Consider the following 21,847-nt stretch of genomic DNA (forward strand, 5'->3'; position numbering starts at 1 on the left):
CAAAAATGAGGGAGAAATTAAAACATTTATAGACAAAAAGTCACTGAGAGAATTTGTGACCAAGAGACCAGCTCTGCAAGAAATACTAAAGGGAGCACTAGAGTCAGATACAAAAAGACAGAAGAGAGAGAGATGGAAAAGAGTGTAGAAAGAAGGAAAATCAGATATGATATATATAATACAAAAGGCAAAATGTTAGAGGAAAATATTATCCAAACAGTAATAACACTAAATGTCAATGGACTGAATTCCCCAATCAAAAGACATAGATTGGCAGAATGGATTAAAAAACAGGATCCTTCTATATGCTGTCTACAGGAAACACATCTTAGACCCAAAGATAAACATAGGTTGAAAGTGAAAGGTTGGGAAAAGATATTTCATGCAAATAACAACCATAAAAGAGCAGGAGTGGCTATACTAATATCCAACAAATTAGACTTCAAATGTAAAACAGTAAAAGAGACAAAGAAGGACACTATATACTAATAAAAGGAACAATTAAACAAGAAGACATAACAATCATAAATATTTACGCACCGAATCAGAATGCCCCAAAATACGTGAGGAATATACTGCAAACACTGAAAAGGGAAATAGACTCATATACCATAATAGTTGGAGACTTCAACTCACCACTCTCATCAATGGACAGAACATCTAGACAGAGGATCAACAAAGAAATAGAGAATCTGAATAATACTATAAATGAACTAGACTTAATAGACATTTATAGGACATTGCATCCCACAACAGCAGGATACACCTTTTTCTCAAGTGCTCATGGATCATTCTCAAAGATAGACCATATGCTGGGTCACAAAGCAAGTCTTAACAAATTTAAAAAGATTGAAATCTTACACAACACTTTCTCGGACCATAAAGGAATGATGTTGGAAATCAATAATAGGCAGAGTGCCAGAAAATTCACAAATACGTGGAGGCTCAACAACACACTCCTAAACAACGACTGGGTCAAAGAAGAAATTGCTAGAGAAATTAGCAAATACCTCGAGGCGAATGAAAATGAAAACACAACATATCAAAACTTATGGGACGCAGCAAAGGCAGTGCTAAGAGGGAAATTTATTGCTCTAAATGCCTATATCAGAAAAGAAGAAAAGGCAAAAATTCAGGAATTAACTATCCATTTGGAAGAGCTGGAGAAAGAACAGCAAACTAATCCCAAAGCAAGCAAAAGGAAAGAAATAACAAAGATTAGAGCAGAAATAAATGAAATTGAAAACATGAAAACAATAGAGAAAATCAATAAGGCCAGAAGTTGGTTCTATGAGAAATCAATAAGATTGATGGGCCCTTAGCAAGATTGACAAAAAGAAGAAGAGAGAGGATGCAAATAAATAAGATCAGAAATGGAAGAGGAGACATAACTACTGACCTCACAGAAATAAAGGAGGTAATAACAGGATACTATGAACAACTTTACGCTAATAAATACAACAATTTAGAGGAAATGGACGGGTTCCTGGAAAGACATGAACAACCAACTTTGACTCAAGAAGACATAGATGACCTCAACAAACCAATCACAAGTAAAGAAATTGAAGCAGTCATTCAAAAGCTTCCTAAAAAGATAAGTCCAGGACCAGACGGCTTCACATGTGAATTCTATCAAACATTCCAGAAAGAATTAGTACCAACTCTCCTCAAACTCTTCAAAAAAATCGAAGTGGAGGGAAAACTACCTAATTCATTCTATGACGCCAACATTACCCTCATACCAAAACCAGGCAAAGATATTACAAGAAAAGAAAACTACAGGCCGATCTCTCTAATGAATATAGATGCAAAAATCCTGAATAAAATTCTAGCAAATCGTATCCAACAACACATTAAAAGAATTATTCATCATGACCAAGTAGGATTCATCCCAGGTATGCAAGGATGGTTCAACATAAGAAAATCAATTAATGTAATACACCATATCAACAAATCAAAGCAGAAAAATCACATGATCATCTCAATTGATGCAGAGAAGGCATTTGACAAGATTCAACATCCTTTCCTGTTGAAAACACTTCAAAGGATAGGAATACAAGGGAACTTCCTTAAAATGATAGAGGGAATATATGAAAAACCCACAGCTAATATCATCCTTAATGGGGAAAAATTGAAAACGTTCCCCCTAAGATCAGGAACAAGACAAGGATGTCCACTATCACCACTATTATTCAACATTCTGTTGGAGGTTCTAGCCAGAGCAATTAGACAAGAAAAAGAAATACAAGGCATCAAAATTGGAAAGGAAGAAGTAAAACTATCACTGTTTGCAGATGATATGATAATATACGTCGAAAACCCGGAAAAATCCACAACAAAACTACTAGAGCTAATAAATGAGTACAGCAAAGTAGCAGGTTACAAGATCAACATTCAAAAATCTGTAGCATTTCTATACACTAGCAATGAACAAGCAGAGGGGGAAACCAAGAAACGAATCCCATTTACAATTGCAACTAAAAGAATAAAATACCTAGGAATAAATTTAACTAAAGAGACAAAAAACCTATATAAAGAAAACTACAAAAAACTGCTAAAAGAAATCACAGAAGACCTAAACAGATGGAAGGGCATACCGTGTTCATGGATTGGAAGACTAAATATAGTTAAGATGTCAATCCTACCTAAATTGATTTACAGATTCAATGCAATACCAATCAAAATCCCAACAACATATTTTTCAGAAATAGAAAAACCAATAAGCAAATTTATCTGGAAGGGCAGGGTGCCCCGAATTGCTAAAAACATCTTGAGGAAAAAAAACGAAGCTGGAGGTCTTGCACTGCCTGACTTTAAGGCATATTATGAAGCCACAGTGGTCAAAACAGCATGGTACTGGCATAAAGATAGATATATCGACCAATGGAATCGAATAGAGTGCTCAGATATAGACCTTCTCATCTATGGACATTTGATCTTTGATAAGGCAGTCAAGCCAACCCACCTGGGACAGAACAGTCTCTTCAATAAATGGTGCCTAGAGAACTGGATATCCATATGCAAAAGAATGAAAGAAGACCCATATCTCACACCCTACACAAAAGTTAACTCAAAATGGATCAAAGATCTAAACATTAGGTCTAAGACCATAGAACAGTTAGAGGAAAATGTCGGGAGATATCTTATGAATCTTACAATTGGAGGCTGTTTTATGGACCTTACACCTAAAGCAAGAGCACTGAAGAAGGAAATAAATAAATGGGAACTCCTCAAAATTAAACACTTTTGTGCATCAAAGAACTTCATCAAGAAAGTAGAAAGACAGCCTACACAATGGGAATCAATATTTGGAAACGACATATCAGATAAAGGTCTAGTATCCAGAATTTATAATGAGATTGTTCAACTCAACAACAAAAAGATAGCCAACCCAATTACAAAATGGGAAAAAGACTTGAATAGACACCTCTGCAGCCAACTCAATAGAAGAAAATATTTGAAAATCACATATCAGACAAAGGTTTGATTTCCTGTATATACAAAGAAATAGTACAGCTTAACAACAAAAGAACAAACATCCCAATTATAAAGATGGGCTAAAGATATGGATAGGCATTTTTCAGAAGAACAAATACAGATGGCTCTAAAGCACATGAAGAGATGCTCATTTTCATTGGCTCTAAGGGAAATACAGATCAGGACTACAATGAGAAACCACCTCACACCTGTAAGAATGCCTGCTATTAAACAACAGGAAACTATAAAATGTTAGAGAAGATATAGAGAAACTGGGACACTTATGGCCTGCTAGTGGGAATGTATAATGGTGCAGCCACTATGGAAGACTGTTTGGTGGTTTCTTAGGAAACTAAATATCGAGTTGCCCTATGACCCTGCAGTAGCACTACTTGGTGTATACCCAGAAGAGCTGAAAACAGTGACACAAACAGAAATTTGCACACTGATGTTCATAGCAGCATTATTCACAATCCCTAAAAGGTGGAAACAAACCAAATGCCCATCAACAGACAAGTAGATCAGCAAAATGTGGTATATACATACAATAGAATATTATGCAGCAGTAAAACAAGACAATGTCCTGAAGCTCATGAGAAGATGGATGAGCCTTGAGGACGTAATGCTGAGTGAAATTAGCCAGAGACAAGAGGCTAGATACTGTATGATTCCACTTTTTTATGACCAGCATAAGGGTATAATCAGAGGCTTATAATACAGAATATAGGGGACTTAGAGATATAGAAGCTAGAGATGGGTGAACCATACATGAAGCATCTCTTCATGTGCTTTAGAGCCATCTGTATTTGAGGTTGAACTCCAATGTAAGGGACTAGATAGGAGTGAAGGTGATTCTCTAGTGGGTTTGTAAGTAGTATTACCATTGTTCATCTTGTTCATCTTCAATATGTCCCACTGATTAACACTCAAAATATGAATTAGTTCTCACAGGAATTACTCCAAAGATGATTCTTGTACAAAATTATTTAAGGGGGGGTACAGGGAAAAACTGCTATTGCATGCTATGAGCTATGTTCAGTAGGAACCCATCAGCACTACCACAGCAACAGCAGACGTAAATAATGGGAGGGACAAGAGTTAAGAGGAGGTTTAGATTTCCTATTTGGCGAAAATGTGTTTATTGGTTTTCTTCCTCTTGGGAACAATGAAATTATCTAAAATTGATAATGTTGATGGACTGTGGACTTTGGGCCCTCTACAAGATGCCCGATGAATGCAGGTCACTGAGGGATGCACTGACAGAGAAGTAGATTGGCGAACGATGGTGTATACTTATGAAGGAAGGTTGTGCTGGTACAAAAAGGAGCAAAGTCGTGAGGCATACAACGATGTGAATGAACATGTGGGCCATTTGGTGAGACAAAATAATCCAGAAACAAATCAGAATTGCATGGTCACCTTCAGAAAATACAGGGGCCTAGATGGTAAGCTTTTAGAGCAGATGCATTAAGTCTGGAGTGGTGGTTATTATTTTTGGATTTTGAAGGGCTGTTTTATATATATAACCTGATATTTAGAGATAATAATGAAGCCGAACAGTTTGGGGTTAAAGTAATTCAGATATAGGAGTAAGAAAGACAATGTCTATATTTTAGAACCACACATAACTCTTTGAGACCAATGGAAGGAAGGTTTATTTGGTCTGCAACTGAAATTTTCTGTAGGGCATAATCTAACTCAACCAATCTGTATAGCTCATTTGAACAATTGAAACACAGATTGCCTAGAATAAGAAAGAGGTCCTTTAATCCTGTATAGATTACTGTAATGCCTGGATACATCCTAGAGTATATTAAGCAGATAATCAAAAAGTATTGGCAAAGTCCCCTGAGGGATGGGAGAAAGACACTATTAAACCTTACCATCAGGAAATTCCCTGATACTGTGTCAAACTTAAGGAACAGACAAATCAATAGGCCATGCCCTCGATCCTAAGGCTTACTCTTTTGAAGCTTATGTAGGTAGCCGAGAAGCTTAGACTACCTATAGACATGCCTAAGAGTTACTAGGCATGCCTCTTTTGTTACTCAGATGTGGCCTCACTCTCTCTAAGCCCAGTTCTGCTAGTGAAATCATTGCACTCCCCTCTACGTGGGACATGACATCCGGGAGTGAAAGTCTCCGTGGCGATGTAGGAGATGACTTCCAGGAATGAATTCAGCCGTGGCACCGTGGGATCAACAATTCCATCCTGACCAAAATGGGGAAAAGAAATGTAACTAATAAAGTATCGGTGGCAAAGAGATTTCAAATAGAATTGAGAGGCTACTCTGGAGGTTGCTCTTACACAAGCTTCAGTTAGACCTTGTTTCAGTTAGACCTGCCAGCTGCCAACCAGGACCATTCCAGCCAATCATGTAGAACACCTAGGGCAATATATAAGATTCTACAAGTGTTCCATGCACTAGAGTAACTTTCCAGAAACCTACAACCTCCAAATGGGTCCCTTGTCCAGCCGAGTCCTGAAACCTAGCCCAGCCTCTCCAGAACATCAGATAGTTCCATCTCCCTACCCCATATTAGTGACAGACCCTTCCAATATGAAATATTTAGAATGGCCATATCCCAAACACCCCTAAAGAGTGGGATGGAAAGATCAAAGGTGATGGTAGAGTTATACAGAAAAGATAGGATTTAACAAATAAATATGAATGCTGAATCATTAACTTAATATCACTTTTAGTCCCTAGTATTTTAGAGCAGCTAGAAATAAAAACCTAAAGTTGTGTAATTGTAACCCATGTCAAACTCTGAAATATGTTCTACAACTAATTGTGGTGGTGTGCTTTGAAATTTATTACTTTTTTGTATATATGTTATTTTTCACAAAAAAAGTCGATTGTAATGATAAAGTATTTAGGCCTTCTAGTCTCCTATATTATGGAGCAGCTAGGTGGTAAAATCTGAGAGGATCATATGGTAGCCCATGCAAACTCTAGGATCTGTCCTGTAACTACTTGTTGAATAGTGCCTTAAAAACTATTGCTTGTTTATTTCTTTGCTTTGCATATATGTTATACTATACAATAAAATAAGTTAAAAAAAAAAAAAAAGGAAAAAAAACACTGAAAATAGTGCGCAGTAATACCTGGCTCTCCCCAGGTACTTGCCATAGAGCTTCAGGGTCTAACTGGCATATGCTCTGTCATCTAAGTCATCACATGCTTGGTTTCACGAAGTCTTCTGTCACAGCATGACGAGAGCTTCTAGATTTCCAGTCTGTAACCTCTGATTCTTTCCCACCAGACTGTTCACTCAGTGCCACCCAAATGGGTGGATAGAAGGCAGTACCCTCCTTTTTCGTGGCACTTACAGTCTTAGTGAGAGTAGCCCATCTTTCACATAACAGTTCAGTGCAGCTGGGTTTGGCAGTGGTGGGGCACAGTCCAGAGGTACCTTTTGCCCTTTGTAGTCATTTAAGACCCAAATCAACACAATCCTCAACTTGTGTTGTAGGTTTCCATACTACTGTACACTTGGTTATTGCCATTGTAGTTCATGGGAGGGGAAAGACCTGGAAAAGAACACAGGTTTATGGACTCTTAGTTTCCTGGCTACTAAAACAAATACTATACAGTGGATTGGATTAAATAAGGGAAATATATTGGCTCATGGTTTTGAGGCTAGGAAAAGTCCAGAATCAAAACATCAGCAGGCAGTACTTTCTCCCTGGAAACTGTGGCTTTCTGAAGCTGGCTGCTGGCAACCCTTGGATCTTGGTTTCTCTTTCCCATGGGGGTGTCTTCTGTCTTCTCTGGGTTCTGTTGACTTCCATGCAAATGGCCTTTTTTATAAGACCTCCAGTAATAGCATTAAGACCTATCCTGATTCATTTGGGCCAAACATTAAAGTATCCTCAGCAAGAGGTCCTATTTACAACAGTTTCACCCCCACAGGAATGTATTAAGATGAAGAACATATTTTTCTGGGATAAGCCCAGAACTGGCCCCCAGCATGTCTGTTTATATTCCAATGGAAAGAGCTACTCCCATGACTATTCCTAACTGCAGTGGAGGCTGGGAAGAATGGTGTTGCTGAGCAGCCCTTGGTCTAGCCTCCACCCTACTCCGGTGGGGTAAGAGAGGAGCAAGTATTGATGATTAGCAAGCATTCTGCCACCTGATGGCTTCTGGAGCTTCCCCTAGATAAGGTAGATTAAATTGCAAAAGATGTGCTGTTGTAATAGGTTTACTTCATAGGAAAAATAGCTGTGGAAGTGTAATTTTTAGAACACAACTCTTCAAACAAATAGTTTGTGAATAAAATGTGTGTGTTTTCAGGCTATTGCACATTATGAACAGTCTGCTGACTATTATAAAGGAGAAGAGTCCAACAGGCAAGTTTTTTTCCTAATATGATTAACTGGGTTTTCTTGCATGTGATAAAAATAAATCTTCATAACACTTTGTTTGACCGTACCAGATGTGGAAGGTTTTATTGGGCCCATGCACCTGTCATTTGTTTATTTATTTATTCACTTGTTTATTTATAATTTACAAACACTGGCATCTTTTATTTTTTTCCAATGGATTGTTATTAACTATACTTGTGGTTCTTGATTTCAGTTCAGCTAACAAGTGTCTGCTGAAGGTGGCAGCTTATGCTGCCCAGCTTGAGCAGTACCAGAAAGCCATCGAGATCTATGAGCAGGTAAGAATGCTGTTCTTGCTTAACTTAGGATATGGGTCATTCTGGGCTTTTTTTCTTTTTTTAATTGAACTTTTAATTTATTTTGTTTTTTTCTCTTTATTGAGATATAATTCACTTACGTATAAAATTTACTTTTAAAAAGTACAGTTCAGGTAGTTTAGTAGTTAGAATGCCCACCTTCCATCTGGGAGACCTGAGTTCAATTCCCAGACCATGCACCACCACCATCCCCCCCAAAAAAAGTACAATTCTGTGGTATTTAGTATATTCACAAAGTTATAAAAACTGATTGTCTTGTTCTGCAACATTTCCATCACTCCAGAAATAAACCACATGCCCATTGGTAGTCATTCCCCACTCTCCCCTTGTCCCAGTCTCTGCAACCACCAGTCAGCTTTCTAACTCTGGGTTTACCTGTTCTGGATCTTTCAGGTAGATGGAATCATATAATATGTAAAATTTTTGACTGGTTGTTTGACGTAATATAATGTCTTCAAGGCTCATCTGTGCTGAAGCATGTGTCAGTACCTCAGCCCTTTTTATAGCCAAATAATATTCCATTGTATGGATAAACCACATTTTGTTTATCCATTCGTTGGTTGATAGATATTTTATTTGTTTCTACCTTTTTGCTATGTTGAATAATTTTGTGAACATTCCTATGCATGTACTTGAATACCTGTTGGGTGATATGGTAACGCTTTGAGAAACTGCCTGACTGTTTTTAATAACTGTTGCACCATTTCACATTCCCATCAGAAATTTGCAACGGTTCCTGTTTCACCACATCCTTGCCAACACTTGTTATTTTTATTTTGTTGTTTTTTTTAAATTATAGCTTTGCTAGTGGGTATGAGGTAATATCTCATGATTTTGATTTAATTTCTTCAGTGACTAATGGTATTGAGCATCTTTTCATGTGTTTGTTGGCCATTTGTTTTAATTTGGAGATAATTATTCACATCCTCTGCCTGTCTTGTAATTGGTTGTTTATCTCTTTTTGTTGTTCAGACATTTGGTAAAATTAATTAATTTTTTCCCTATTTTTTGTGTTTCATTTTCATTGATATTTGCCCTTATCTTTATTATTTTCTACCTTCTGCTTTATTTGGATTCATTTTGCTCTTCTTTTTTCCAGATAATTGAAGTGGGAGCTTAGATTATTGAGTTTAGACTTTTCCTCTTTGTTTGTTGTATGCATTTTAGTGTTCTCATTTCCCTCTTGGCACTACCTTGGCTGTATTGCAGAAATTTTCTGTTGTTAATATTTTCAGTTTTGTTTTGTGTATTTTTTTTTTGTATATACCTGAGACTTCCTCTTTGACTAATGAATTACTTAAAGTGTTTTATTTAGTTTCCAAATATTTGGAGATTTTCCTGTTTTTGTTATTTGTTTCTAGTTTGATTCCATTATGAAATCTGTATGATTTCAGTTCTTATAAAAATTTGAGGGTTTTATGGCCCAAAAGATAGTCCGTCTTGGCATGTTTTCTGGGCACTTGAGAAGAACATGAATTCTGCTGTTGTAGGATGGAATGTCCTGTAAATGCTGGTTGATGGCATTATTGGGTTCCTCTACATCCTTGGTGATTTTTTTTCAGCTGGTGAGGGAGGCATGTTTAAGTCTCACTGTATAACATCCAGTAAGAAATCTACTGTGGATTTCTCTGTTTCTCATTTCAGTTCTTGCTTGATGCATACACATTTAGGATTGCTATGTCTTCTTGGCAGATTGAACCTTTTGTCACTATAAATTGTACTGTTCTGTCTGTGATAGTTTTGTTTGCTCTGAAACCTACTTTTTCTGATATTAATAAAGCCATTATTGCTTTCTTGAACTAATGCTTGCTTAATGCATCTTTTTTCCATTCTTTTATTTTCAGTTTGCCTGTTTCATTATATTCAAAGTGAACTTCTTGTAGACAGCATGTAGCTGGGTCATAGTTTTTAATCCAGTCTGCCAATCTCTCTTTTAGTTAGTATGTCTAGACCATGTCTACTTAATATAATTGTTGACATGTTAGGGCTTAAGTCTGCCATTATATTTTGTGTTTTCTGCTTGTGCTGCTTTTTATTTCTCTTTTCTTGTTCCTGACTCCCTGTGGTTCATAAACATTTGTTAGAGTTCCATTTTGAGTTATCTATAATTTTTTAGTACATTTCTTTGAAGAGGCTTTTTAGAAGTTTCTCTGGGTATATATTATATACAATTTGGGTATATTGATGTTATTTTACCATATCAAATGAAGTATAGAAAATCTTACTTCACCCTCCCCCATTCATAACATAATTGTCTTAACTGTTTACTTCATATACATTTAGAACCACACCAGTCAGTGCTATAATTTTTGTTTGAACCATCAAACATAATTTAGAAAACTCAAGAAGAGAAGGAAAACCTATCATTTTTACCCATATTTTTGCTTACTATGTCCTTTCTTCTTTTCTGATGTTCCAGAATTCCTTCTTTTAAAATCATTTGTTTTCTGTTTAGAGAAATTCCCTTAGCCATTCTTTTAGGATAGGTCTACTGGCAACAAATTCTTTTTGGGTTTTCCTTGATCTGAGAATATCTTAATTTCCCCTTCGTTCTGATCTATATACAGTTCTGCATTCACAGTTCTTTTCTTTCAGCACTTTAAAAATATAGTGCCACTTCTGGCCTCCATGGCTTCTGATAAGAAATCTACTGTCACTCTAATTGTTTTTCCCCTTTAGATAAGGTGTCCTTTCTTTCTGGCTGCTTTTAAGGTTTTTTCCCATTGTCTTCAGTTTTTAGAAGTTGAATTATAATGAGGTGTTTTAGTTTACTGACTGCTAAAACAAACACCATACAAAGAGTTGGCTTAAACAATATGAATTTACTGGCTCACGTTTTAAGTGTAAGAGAAGTCCAAAATTGAGGCATCATCAGCAGAGCGATTCTTTCTTCCAAAATGCTGTGGCATTCTGGATCTGACTTCTGGTGATCCTTGGTTCTTTGTCATGGCAATGCACACAGCAGCCTCTTCTTTCTCTTCCAGGTTCTGTAGATTTTCAACTTCTGGCTGCTCCCTGTGGTTTCTCCTTCTGCCTGAATTTTATTCTGTTTATAAAGGAGTCCAGTAATCCAAATTAAAACCCAACCTGATTCAGTTGGGCCACCCTGTGACTGAAGTAACATCGTCAGTCTTGTTTACAATGAGTCACCATCTACCACAATCTAGACAAAGACCAACAACATATCTAAAAAGGGGTACACAGTTCAATCCATCAGCTGTCTCTTGGCATGTTTGGCTTTGTCCTATTTGGATTTCAGTTAACTTCTTGACTGTCTAGGCTTATGTTTCTTGCCAAATTTGGAGAGTTTTCAACAGTTATTTCTTCCAGTACTTTTACAGCCTCACTGTCTTTCTCCTTGCCTTCCAAGACTCAGAGGACATGAGAATTAGTTCTTTTTTTTTGTAGTCCCACTGGTCCTTCATCAGCTGTTCTTTTTTATTTTCCAGTCTGTTTTCTCTTTGTTATTCAAATTGAGTAATTTTTATTGTGCTGTCTTCTAGCTCGTGATTCTTTTCTCTGTTCTCTACATTCTGCTACTGAGCCGTACAATTTTGTTTTGTTTGCTTTTTTTTTTTTTCATGGACAGGCACTGGGAATGGAACCCGGGTCCCCAGCATGGCAGGCAAGCATTCTGCTGAAGTCATTCTCTGCCACTGAGCTACCGTCACACTGCCCTGAGCCATACAGTTTTTAGTTTAGTTACTGTTTATTTCAGTTTTAAAATTTCTATTTGATTCTTCTTTATATCTTCTATTTCTTTGAAGTTGCTTTCTACTTTTTTGTTTGCTTCAAGTGTTTTATAATTGCTCATAAAGCATTTTTTTTCTCCTTTAAAATCTTTGTCAGATAATTCCAGCATTTCTGCCATCTTGGTGTTGTCATCTCTGGATTGTCCAGTTTCATTCAGTTTGAGATTTTCCTTGTTTTTGGTTTGATGAGTAATTTCAGTTGAAAGAGAATTCATGTCAGGAAAGTCTGAATCTTATTTAAGCCTTCTCTTTCAGCTGACATATATATATATATATATATATGAATTTAACACTGCTATAGCAGGAGAAGGGAGAGTATCATCTCATTAATGCCAGTTGGAAGTAGAAGTCCTGGTTCTGCACTCAACTTGCCAACATCTGAGGGGGAAGGCCCTCATTTCTGCTGGGCAGGGGTGGATGCTCCATTCCCCTTTTGTCTCCATGACCATCACTGAGGCACCGTCCTCGTTACAAATGGGTGATGGTGAAGTTCACTTTTCCTCTGACACTGCCCCAGTAGGAGATGGAGAGGGTCTTGGCTATTCAAGTGATCTCCTGTGATGGAGATGGAGAGTGGAGCTTGTTACAGGCCAGTGAGGATGTGTCTAGGCTTCCTACCTTTTCAGAAATCCCCTTGGTGGGGTGTTGGGACCCTGGTTGTGGCCTCCCAAGGGTGGGTGTATCTTTGGCTTTTGCTGGTGTAAATGAAGGTGGCTGTCGTTTTTCTATGGTGTTTGGCTGGAGTAGTGATTGTCTAAAAGTTTTCTGTCTTAGTGGGCTGTGTATTTCTGGATTGCTGGCTTCTTTATCTCTACATCAGGGGTATATGAAGCAGAAAGAAAACCCGGTAGACTCACTACCATCTCTTTCCCCAGGTTTTGATGTCCTTATCTGGTCTGCCCCTTTTCCCCCTTTTCTTCAACTGTCAGTCCTCATATATTTTTTTTTGTATGTATAAAATATCCAAGGTTTTTAGTTGTACTTAGTCAAAGGAATAGGGAAATTTTTCTGTTCCATTGTTGCAAGTAAAAATCCCTGAGTCATTTTTAACAGGTCAGCATTTCGTTGAGAATATATTTAATATTGTATCTTATCTAGTAAAATTTTGTAGTATTTGATAATAAATTAAAAGAGGGTATGTCATAGGTAAACCAGTGTATTGTCTTAAGGGCAACAAAAGAGCACCAGTTTGCTAAACACAAGAAGGTAAACGCTTCAAATTTAACTCTTCTCTCTCTGCCTAGGTTGGGGCAAATACTATGGATAATCCTTTGTTGAAGTACAGTGCAAAGGATTCCTTCTTGCTTCAAATTTAACTCTTCTCTCTCTGCCTAGGTTGGGGCAAATACTATGGATAATCCTTTGTTGAAGTACAGTGCAAAGGATTACTTCTTTAAGGCAGCCCTCTGCCATTTCATAGTAGATGAATTAAATGCCAAGGTAAGGAGTCCTTCGGGGCCAGTTTTCTGTTATCTGTCTCTCTTGATGTCATTGTATGTGGTTATTAATAGCAAGGCTGAAATAGGTACAGTAAGGATAATAATAGTCTACGATATGTATCCTGGCTGTAAACTTGTAACAACTGCTGAAGCCATTCTCTTAAAATTCCCTGGCAGCCAAGTTTCTTGTAGTAGTTTTTGGTTTAAAAATTGAGGGGTTAAGAAGGAACAAAAGTAGAATAATACCCTGTTTTATTTTGGAGTTTAAAACTCCAAAATCAGAAATTCTTTATTTCCTTCCAGAATAAACCACATCTCTTGAAATAAAATGCTGACTTGAGCAAGCAGATTCTCTCTCAAATCACCCTTCAGTTGTTTTAGAAGACATGACTGTGTTGTCCTTATTAGCTTGAGAATATTCTCCCACAAGTCATAAGTTACATAGACTTGTACCCCTATTTTTAAATTTTGAACCAGACTGACTGGCTTAAAAGCCTTCTGACTTGATAGTCAGTTTTCCCCTCATCAGCAGACATGGTGTTTTGGCATCCTGTTGCCTCCCTTCCCTTCTCGGTACCCTTCAGGGACTCATACCCTTCAGGGGCTCGCACCTGTGCTTGGTCTAAAACCTCATCCCTTGGCCTCATCTGCCATGTCCTCCACTTTCTGTTGCTCATTGTGCACAGTCATTTGAACTGCCTGTCTGTTTCTCCAACATCCCAAGTTCATTTCCACGTTAGCCTTTGTACCCTTTGCCATTTAGTTTCCTCAGAAGTTCCTGTAGCTTTGTTCCTCACTTTGATCAAGTGTCTGCTCAGATTTCATCTTCTCCAAAAGGCTTCCTTCTCCCACCCTGCTCTTGTATCCTCATTGGTTCATGGGAAAAAAGAAAACACTAGGTTTCCCATCTCAGTAGCTGTCACTCACACACATATCTCCCCACAGGATCCTGCCTCGTTTTCTCACAGTCCTTGTCAGCCTGACATTGAACTGTGTGTGTCTGTTTACCCCTTGCCCATTAGAATGCACGGTTTGTGAGGGCAGGGCTTTGCCCATTTGCTTACTACAGTACCTCCTAGAAAGTGCCTAGCATGTAGTAGGAGCCCAGAACGTACTTGCTTGATAAATTAATGAATATAAGTTATTGTGTAAACAGTAATTTTACTTAGAAAAATGGGTTTAGCAATGTATTAAATTGAAAATTTAAAATATGTAGGTTTCATATGTTGATTTGTTGTTGAGTTTAACATGTTTAAATCTTTAAACACTCAAATAGGATGTAGATAACTCTTGAATTTTTTAAAATGTTGAAACTTGTTTTCTACTTCAGAAAGTCTGACTTAACAAATGGTTTTTCTCTCTCAGCTTGCTCTTGAGAAATATGAGGAAATGTTCCCAGCATTTACTGATTCAAGAGAATGTAAATTACTGAAAGTAAGTCATAATAGACTTAAAAGGAAGGAAAAAAAAAAAACCTTTGCTGTTAGATGACATTATCCAAGTGGGATGGGTATTAAGATAAATTTTAATCTATGAAGTTACCGAGGGGACCTGCTTTTATGTTATGGGTCTTCAACTACCTTTAGAGTCAGCAATATAAGCATTGTGTTCTGGCACAGGCAATTCAATATCATTAATACAAAAACTATATCTCTCACTTGGGTTAATTCTTGACTTACATTTGAATATTTCCTCAAGTTTGGGGGGTATTTGGCAACGTCAGTGAATACGATACTAAAGCTGTTTCTGTGTTAAAACTGTCTGTTAATGGGACTTTTCAGCCTACCAAACTAACTTTTTCATATTTTTATGATACCAGAAACTTCTAGAAGCTCATGAGGAGCAGAACAGTGAAGCTTATACTGAAGCAGTAAGTTATGCCTTTGGGATATAGTACATTCTTTGAAGATTTAGGTGACAGAAAGTTCTTTCATTTTCACTGGGAAAGTTCTGAACATTTATTTAAACATTACTCCAGCATACCTGATTTATATTTTCCAAATGTCTTTTTATATATACCCCACAAACCTTTGCTATTAGTCCCATTAGCCATTAGAGTATTCTGAAATCCCAATTGCATTTAGTAACTATTTATTGGCATAGACTCAAAGCTGTTCAGAAGAAAACATCACAGTATATAATTAGCTGTTTTAACTTTTTTTTTGGAAAATAATATCCATAAATATAAAGTAAAATAAATTAAAATGCTAGTTTACATATAAAAATTAAGCAGTGGGAGTTTGCACAGTGTTCTTGGTATAGAAGATTTCTTTCTTTACACTTTTTTTGTTTTCTCATCTTTCACCATCTTATGTTTAGAATCAAGCACCTTCCTCAATATCCTCCATTAATGTTAATTGAGGCTTTGAAGAGATAGTCGAAAGGAATGTTTTGCTATTTAACTTTTACAACCAAACCATTTTCACCCTATTGAAGTTGGTAATACATTAGAATTCATTAAAAGAATTCTGCTTCCATACATTGTTAATTTGCCAATAAATTTTCCATATTAAATAAATATTAGAACACTATTAATTTTCCATGTTCCTGTCTAATTTCTTTTGTTACATTAAATGCACTCATCCATTTATGAAAGTTGTTAATGCATTGTTGCTTTGTACACTAGCAAACAGAAACAGAACCACATAAAAAGCGCAGGAATTTCAATTGCACATGAGAATACTCTCACAAGATAGTGAAATATAAACTTTTTAATGAATAAGGTTATAAACAGAAATGAACTGTTTATATGAAGAAAACTGACTGGGTTATCACTGTAAATGTTAGAACGATTTGGAGCACTGTTGCTTTATATTTTGATTGTATTTCCATGGAATAACTGCTGTCCATCTTCCCTTAAACTAGGTAAAAGAATTTGACTCAATATCACGCCTGGATCAGTGGCTTACTACCATGTTGCTTCGTATCAAAAAATCCATCCAAGGGGACGGAGAAGGAGATGGAGACCTAAAATGAAGTGTTTATGTCTTTGTGGCATGCAGCTAACTCCTCTTTATTTTTTACTTAGGGCCAAGTGATCTTTATGGGATGCCCATTTCACACCGCTTATTTTGTTGTGTATGAACCAATCTGCCTATTGTTTAAACACACTGAGTTGGTGTTAGGAGGAAGCGGATGAGTGGGAGGCCCATTTATGTTGTATGTGTGATAGGCTAATTCACACTTGTCAGAATCCCTAGAATTTTCAGAGAAATACTTCATAACCTGACCCTATTATTTTGATATTTACAGAGCCCAAGTTTAATTCTGCCACGTATTTTTATGTCCTTTTTCTCAGACTTGAGTACCCAACCCAGTTTTTCTAATACATGCTTTGCATATTCTCTGTACATTGGTATCTGGATGTATTCTCCAAATATGTGTGTTTAGTTTAGAGTGGTTGTTAGAAATGAATTTCAAAGTCTCTCCATTAGAAATTGTCTGTTTTTTGGTTATCTCATGATTGTTTTGATGGTGCTAGTGACAAGTTGCTGTGCTTCTGTGTGTTTCTGTGTCCTAATGTGTGCATGGCAACAGTTCAGAGCAGCCTAGGTCTGCTGGCCTCACTCTGTGGTGAGGGGAGTACCTGGCAGTGCTTGCTTTCCTGCGTGGGTGAATGATGAGGTAGATTTGACTGATGTGTCCTTATGCTTACATATATCTACAATATTTATTCTGTGAGAAACAAAATTTTTCCTTGTCCTGTAGATATTTTTCTCCTTTTAGTTTAGGTGGAAATTCCTTTCCTTAATAGCCACATATGGTGTATTAATTAAAGCATACTTTTTAATTTTCATGTACTTTCCCAGTATATGAGATAGTGTCTTCTGTGCCACAGTCATTTAAATTTTGGCCACAGGGGTAGGTTATCTAAGTTGAAGTTTAAACATGAATGCAATTAATTTTATCTATTTATAGAACATGTTGGGTGAGGTAGGGTTAATCTGGCTCGGGTCAGGGGTTTATCATATGCCCCAATGGGCAAGAGTCCCCAACTTGCTTCTAAGAGGACATGGTTTTGCTCTTAGCTAACAGGATTATTTTAGTTTGTGTGTTTGAACTCTGTCGTGATTTAGTTTAAGCATATGCTCTCTTGGTTCATGAATTTGATGCTACCTATTGTGTTATAGGCAGATACTATAATTTAGATATGGTCTTGTTTCCTGAATTACCTCTGTATATATTTTCATGCTTAATGACTTGTACTTGGTTTATTTGTTATGAGATACAATCCATGGTTTTTGTTTGTTTGTTTTTTCAAAATTACGCTGTGGTCATTAATGGTGAATATTGAAGTTACCATTTTATGTAAGAGAAAAACTAGTGTTTGCATAGTGCTTTTATTTGGGCATGGTGCTCAACTGGGCTTATTGGTAGGATTTTGTTGGGCAGAGGTAGAGTGGGTATGCCCAGGCCACAGGCAGAGCAAGGGGGTAAAGGCTTGGGAAATGGTGGGAGGAGGGAGAAGTTGAATAGGGCTGACTGAGGCCAGATTGTAATAGTTTTCCATCAGGTGACTGAGGGGATTCCCTGGCCGTTTTTATGGAGATGTATGTGTGCACAGCAGCGTGGTGGAGCCAGAAAGTCGGTGGTGTCATAGCATCCAATAGCAGTAGAGGAACAGACCAGAGACTTGGATTCTCCGGCCATCGACCCTGGAATCCAATGAGGGAGTCTTTGGGATTCATTGTGTCCTAAAGTTCTAGGATTCTTAAAAGATAGCTGATTACTTAAGGTAAACTTGGGAGTGGAGCCCAGTGGGTATTGCCTCACTTCCTCTTGGAATCCCTTAGAAGAAGTGATCAGAGAGAAAAGTGGGTTCTTATTGCTGTTCCTAATATAATCTAAACCAGGCAAATGATTTCCATGAAAAGAGGTGTGGAGACTGATTTTTGTAGCTTGTATCCTCGGCTTCCAGTGTGTTCCATTTAGAGAAAATTAAACACTAGCCAGCCAGTATGTGCTTGTTTCATGGCTAATTTATAAAGTCTGTTTCCATTTGTAAACACCAAATGATCCCTTATAAGGCAGTTCTGTTTAGTTTTCATCATAATCTCTTAACAGAACTCTATCTAAAGAGGTATAGCTTTTAAATTTATTATTTTGTAAAATTTTGCTATGTCCATCAGAGACTAACTGTTCATATTGAAATAAATATTGGGATCAGTGTCTGGGTGAGGAATTAATTTTTATTTTTAACATTTCATGTGAAAAGAACAAAAGTAATTACAGTGACTCAGACAGACATGTCAAAAGGTGAAAGGATGGGAGGAGAAAGGTTGGGTAGCAGTATGCCAGCTTATTTCCTTCAAATGTCCATTGACATAGGATAGTAACATGTTTCCTTTAAGATGCTTATGAGTTAAGTTTTCAGAATTTATAGAGCATTATCTATGAACAAAACAATAATTAGGCTGCAGTTTGCATATTGTAGCAAATCTGGAATTACTTCATAGTAAAAAATTTCTTATAGAGGAGCTTTGCTTTTTGTGGCAACATTTTTGTAGTATTGTTTGAGTTCTTTTTTAATTTAATGGTATAAAAACAGTATGTTTGCAGTTGTGACCTTATGTGGTGGTGTCCCTTTAACAGTACATGCCCTAGCCTTTGAGCAGTTATATCCTCCAGTATCGTGCATTTCAACTGTCTGAATGCAAACCTTTGTGACTTTCTTTTGAGGATTTGGCAGCATAGCATGTCACCTGAAACCTTCCCACCTGTGGTATGAACGGCAGTTATAGCAGGTTTCTTTTCCTGCTTTGTGATGTACCGAGCCAGTCACTGCTGGTGTTCACCTCCTTAACTAACCATGTAACAATAAATCTACCTTAGCAGAAAGACTTATGTTTGTTTTATGTGAACCTGTACAGTAAATAAAGTGGAAATTATGAGTAATGCTTTTACTAGTCTTTCCTAGTTAAATTCACACAACTCAAGAAACTTCCTTTCCTTGAAGTTGTTCCTATTAAGTATAAGGTAATGTGCATTAATATTTTCTGGGCTATTTGAATACCCATTCAAAAATTAGTTTGACCGTACTACAACCTCAATCACTTGATAGAAGTTTAGGGCCCTGTAACCCTGTTTTGCAGGTACTTAGGGTTTATGAAGAAAAGCCTGGGTTTGCAGTCTGTTGATGGAGTCCACTAAATTTGCATAATTGCTGTTCAAACCTCATATTCTCAACTTTTCCTGTTGCCCCATTAGGGAATCTTGCTTGAAATGTGTAGGCCCTACAGCCACTTGGCAGTGGTTCCTGCAAGAGTTTAGATGGTGGGTAGGCAAGGAACCCTGAAACCCAACACCCCATACCCCAAAGAAAGTACCATGCAACTATTTTGGACATGTAGACATTTTTCATTTTATAGATGTTTGTATAGAGAAGGCAGGTGCCCCTGGGGAAGGGCTAAAGCCCACACTGGCTACTTGGGCCTCAAGTTCTGAAGGAGGAAGAGGACCCCAGTTTGGGGATAGTGCAGGCTGCACTGTTGTACAACAGTGAAATTTAGGGTCCTAGACGTATACCTGTGACGGCTTGAAACAATTCAGAGTGAATTTTTAAAAATGAATGGTAGAGTGACCATCCTATTAGGAATTCTCTGAGAATTGTTGATTACTCAAAGTTAGTTTATCATTCAAATTTATCTTCTAGGAATTGTTTCCTAATGGAAATCAACACCATGGTGCTTTAAAAACAGGACCTTGCCAGCTTTGATCACAGTTCCTTTATAGATTGACAGAGGTAAGTGAGTGGCTCAGGATGGCATGGCTAGGTCACTCTCTGGCTTGGGTTTGCTCAGTTACCTCCAGGCCTAAAGGCCTCTCTTTAATCACACCTGTCCCTGTCCAGTTACATAGACAGTAATGGCCCCCAACCAAAATGATGTTGGTACTTCCAGGTGACACAGATACTATTACATTTAGTTAAATGAACAAGTATTCATTTGGTTTCAAAGAGTTGAACTCCCTGATGTGACAAGGTATAATTACTATCAGGTTAGAATTGAATTATGATTTATACTTAAATTAGTTGGTTTGGAGGTGGCTAATCACCTACAGAAAAACTACATTTCTTTTAAAATCACATGGGCCATTGTTCAAACTCTACAATATGAAAATAAATAAATGTGGAATCCAATTTTTTTTTTTGTAAATCCAAAGGTAGTAGAGCTCTTTGGGCTATGGGCCAAGAGTTATTTCACACAAATGGCTGGAAGCCATTGAATGGCCTTCTGAATGTCCTCTGTTGATGCTCTGGGAGAAGCAGTACAGCACCCTAGGGCCATCTTCCAAGGGACAGATCTGGGGCTACTGCATTCAGTGGGGGGGCTATCTGGGAAAAAACGTGGGGACACTTGCTCCCAGTTTCCTCTCTAAGAGTCTCCTACAGTGAGGGATGCCCCCAGTTTTCTCTTTAATAGAGTCTTCTGCAGGATTTGCAGATTTTCCTTTGTCAGGGACGACTGATGCATACTTAATATTACATGGAAAAAGTGGCAGGGTAACTGCCATTTATACATTGAGTAGTACCAAGTTGTATGAATTATTCCTATGTAAGCAGAAGTCAGTTTTACTCATCATGGGTCCTTCGTGTCTAAAAATAAATATGAAAATAAATAAATGTGGAATCCAATTAAAAGGAACACATTTTAAAATATATTAATCTTAGGACAATAATAGATCATGATTTTTAAATTTCATCATTTATATGATTAAGCAAATTATGCTTCTCTCAATTAAGAATTTTATTTCTACAGAACCTAAATCTAATGGTAATAGACTCCGAACTACAAAACTGTTTTTACAAAGCAAACATTTATTAACACGTTAAAACAGTTTTTTGTAGCACTTCTAAAGAAAGAGACCCAAAACAAAATTCTTTCAATAGGTAAGAAAATAATCTATTATTTAAATTCCTTCTCATCAACTTTATTTCATGATGACTTTATTTCATGAAATAGTACATCAGCTAGACAGTTTTATTCTCTTAGTAAAAGAGTTGTGTGACGTATAATTTTGTGTTCCGTAAACACAACTATAGGGTATAAGGACATTATCAATAATTGAATTTGAAAGTAATTTAGAACTACTGTTTTCCAGAGCAAGTGTAAAACATGTTATCAGCACCTCAAACAGCTTGTGGTGGCTTTAATATTTTCTTTAAATGTTATAAGTTAAAATAAAAATATGCTCTTAGAATGTCTCCTCTCATTGGTTTCTGGCAGAATTCAGCTGTGTCTTCATCCTGAATGGATAAAGAACCTTCTTAAAAAATGAAACTTTTCATAGCAAGTTTAATGAATCAGAATAGGTAACAAAAGCAACTAGTAAGCAAAAGAACTCTAGTCCTTTAAGGTTTTCTTTTTTAAAATTAATATGTTTAAGGATTACAAGTAAATGAAAGTGTTTCACAAGCATGAGGCAAAATACTAAAATTATAGAACCAAGGATCAGGCAAATACAGCAGAA

General features: G+C 37.0%; 1 protein-coding gene across 1 annotated transcript in view; it reads left to right on the forward strand.

Moving 5' to 3' along the window:
* Positions 1-21,061, forward strand: part of NAPB (NSF attachment protein beta) — a 60,386-nt gene extending 39,325 nt beyond the window's left edge. The window contains exons 6-11 of the mRNA XM_077114518.1: positions 7,779-7,834; positions 8,064-8,148; positions 13,275-13,379; positions 14,744-14,812; positions 15,198-15,248; positions 16,244-21,061. Coding sequence (XP_076970633.1) covers positions 7,779-7,834; positions 8,064-8,148; positions 13,275-13,379; positions 14,744-14,812; positions 15,198-15,248; positions 16,244-16,354 — 477 coding nt within the window. The 3' untranslated portion in view covers positions 16,355-21,061. The remainder of the gene's footprint in view (positions 1-7,778; positions 7,835-8,063; positions 8,149-13,274; positions 13,380-14,743; positions 14,813-15,197; positions 15,249-16,243) is intronic.
* Positions 21,062-21,847: the final 786 nt, after the last annotated feature.

Source organism: Tamandua tetradactyla, chromosome 1 (assembly GCF_023851605.1).
Source record: "Tamandua tetradactyla isolate mTamTet1 chromosome 1, mTamTet1.pri, whole genome shotgun sequence".
NCBI lineage: Eukaryota > Metazoa > Chordata > Mammalia > Pilosa > Myrmecophagidae > Tamandua > Tamandua tetradactyla.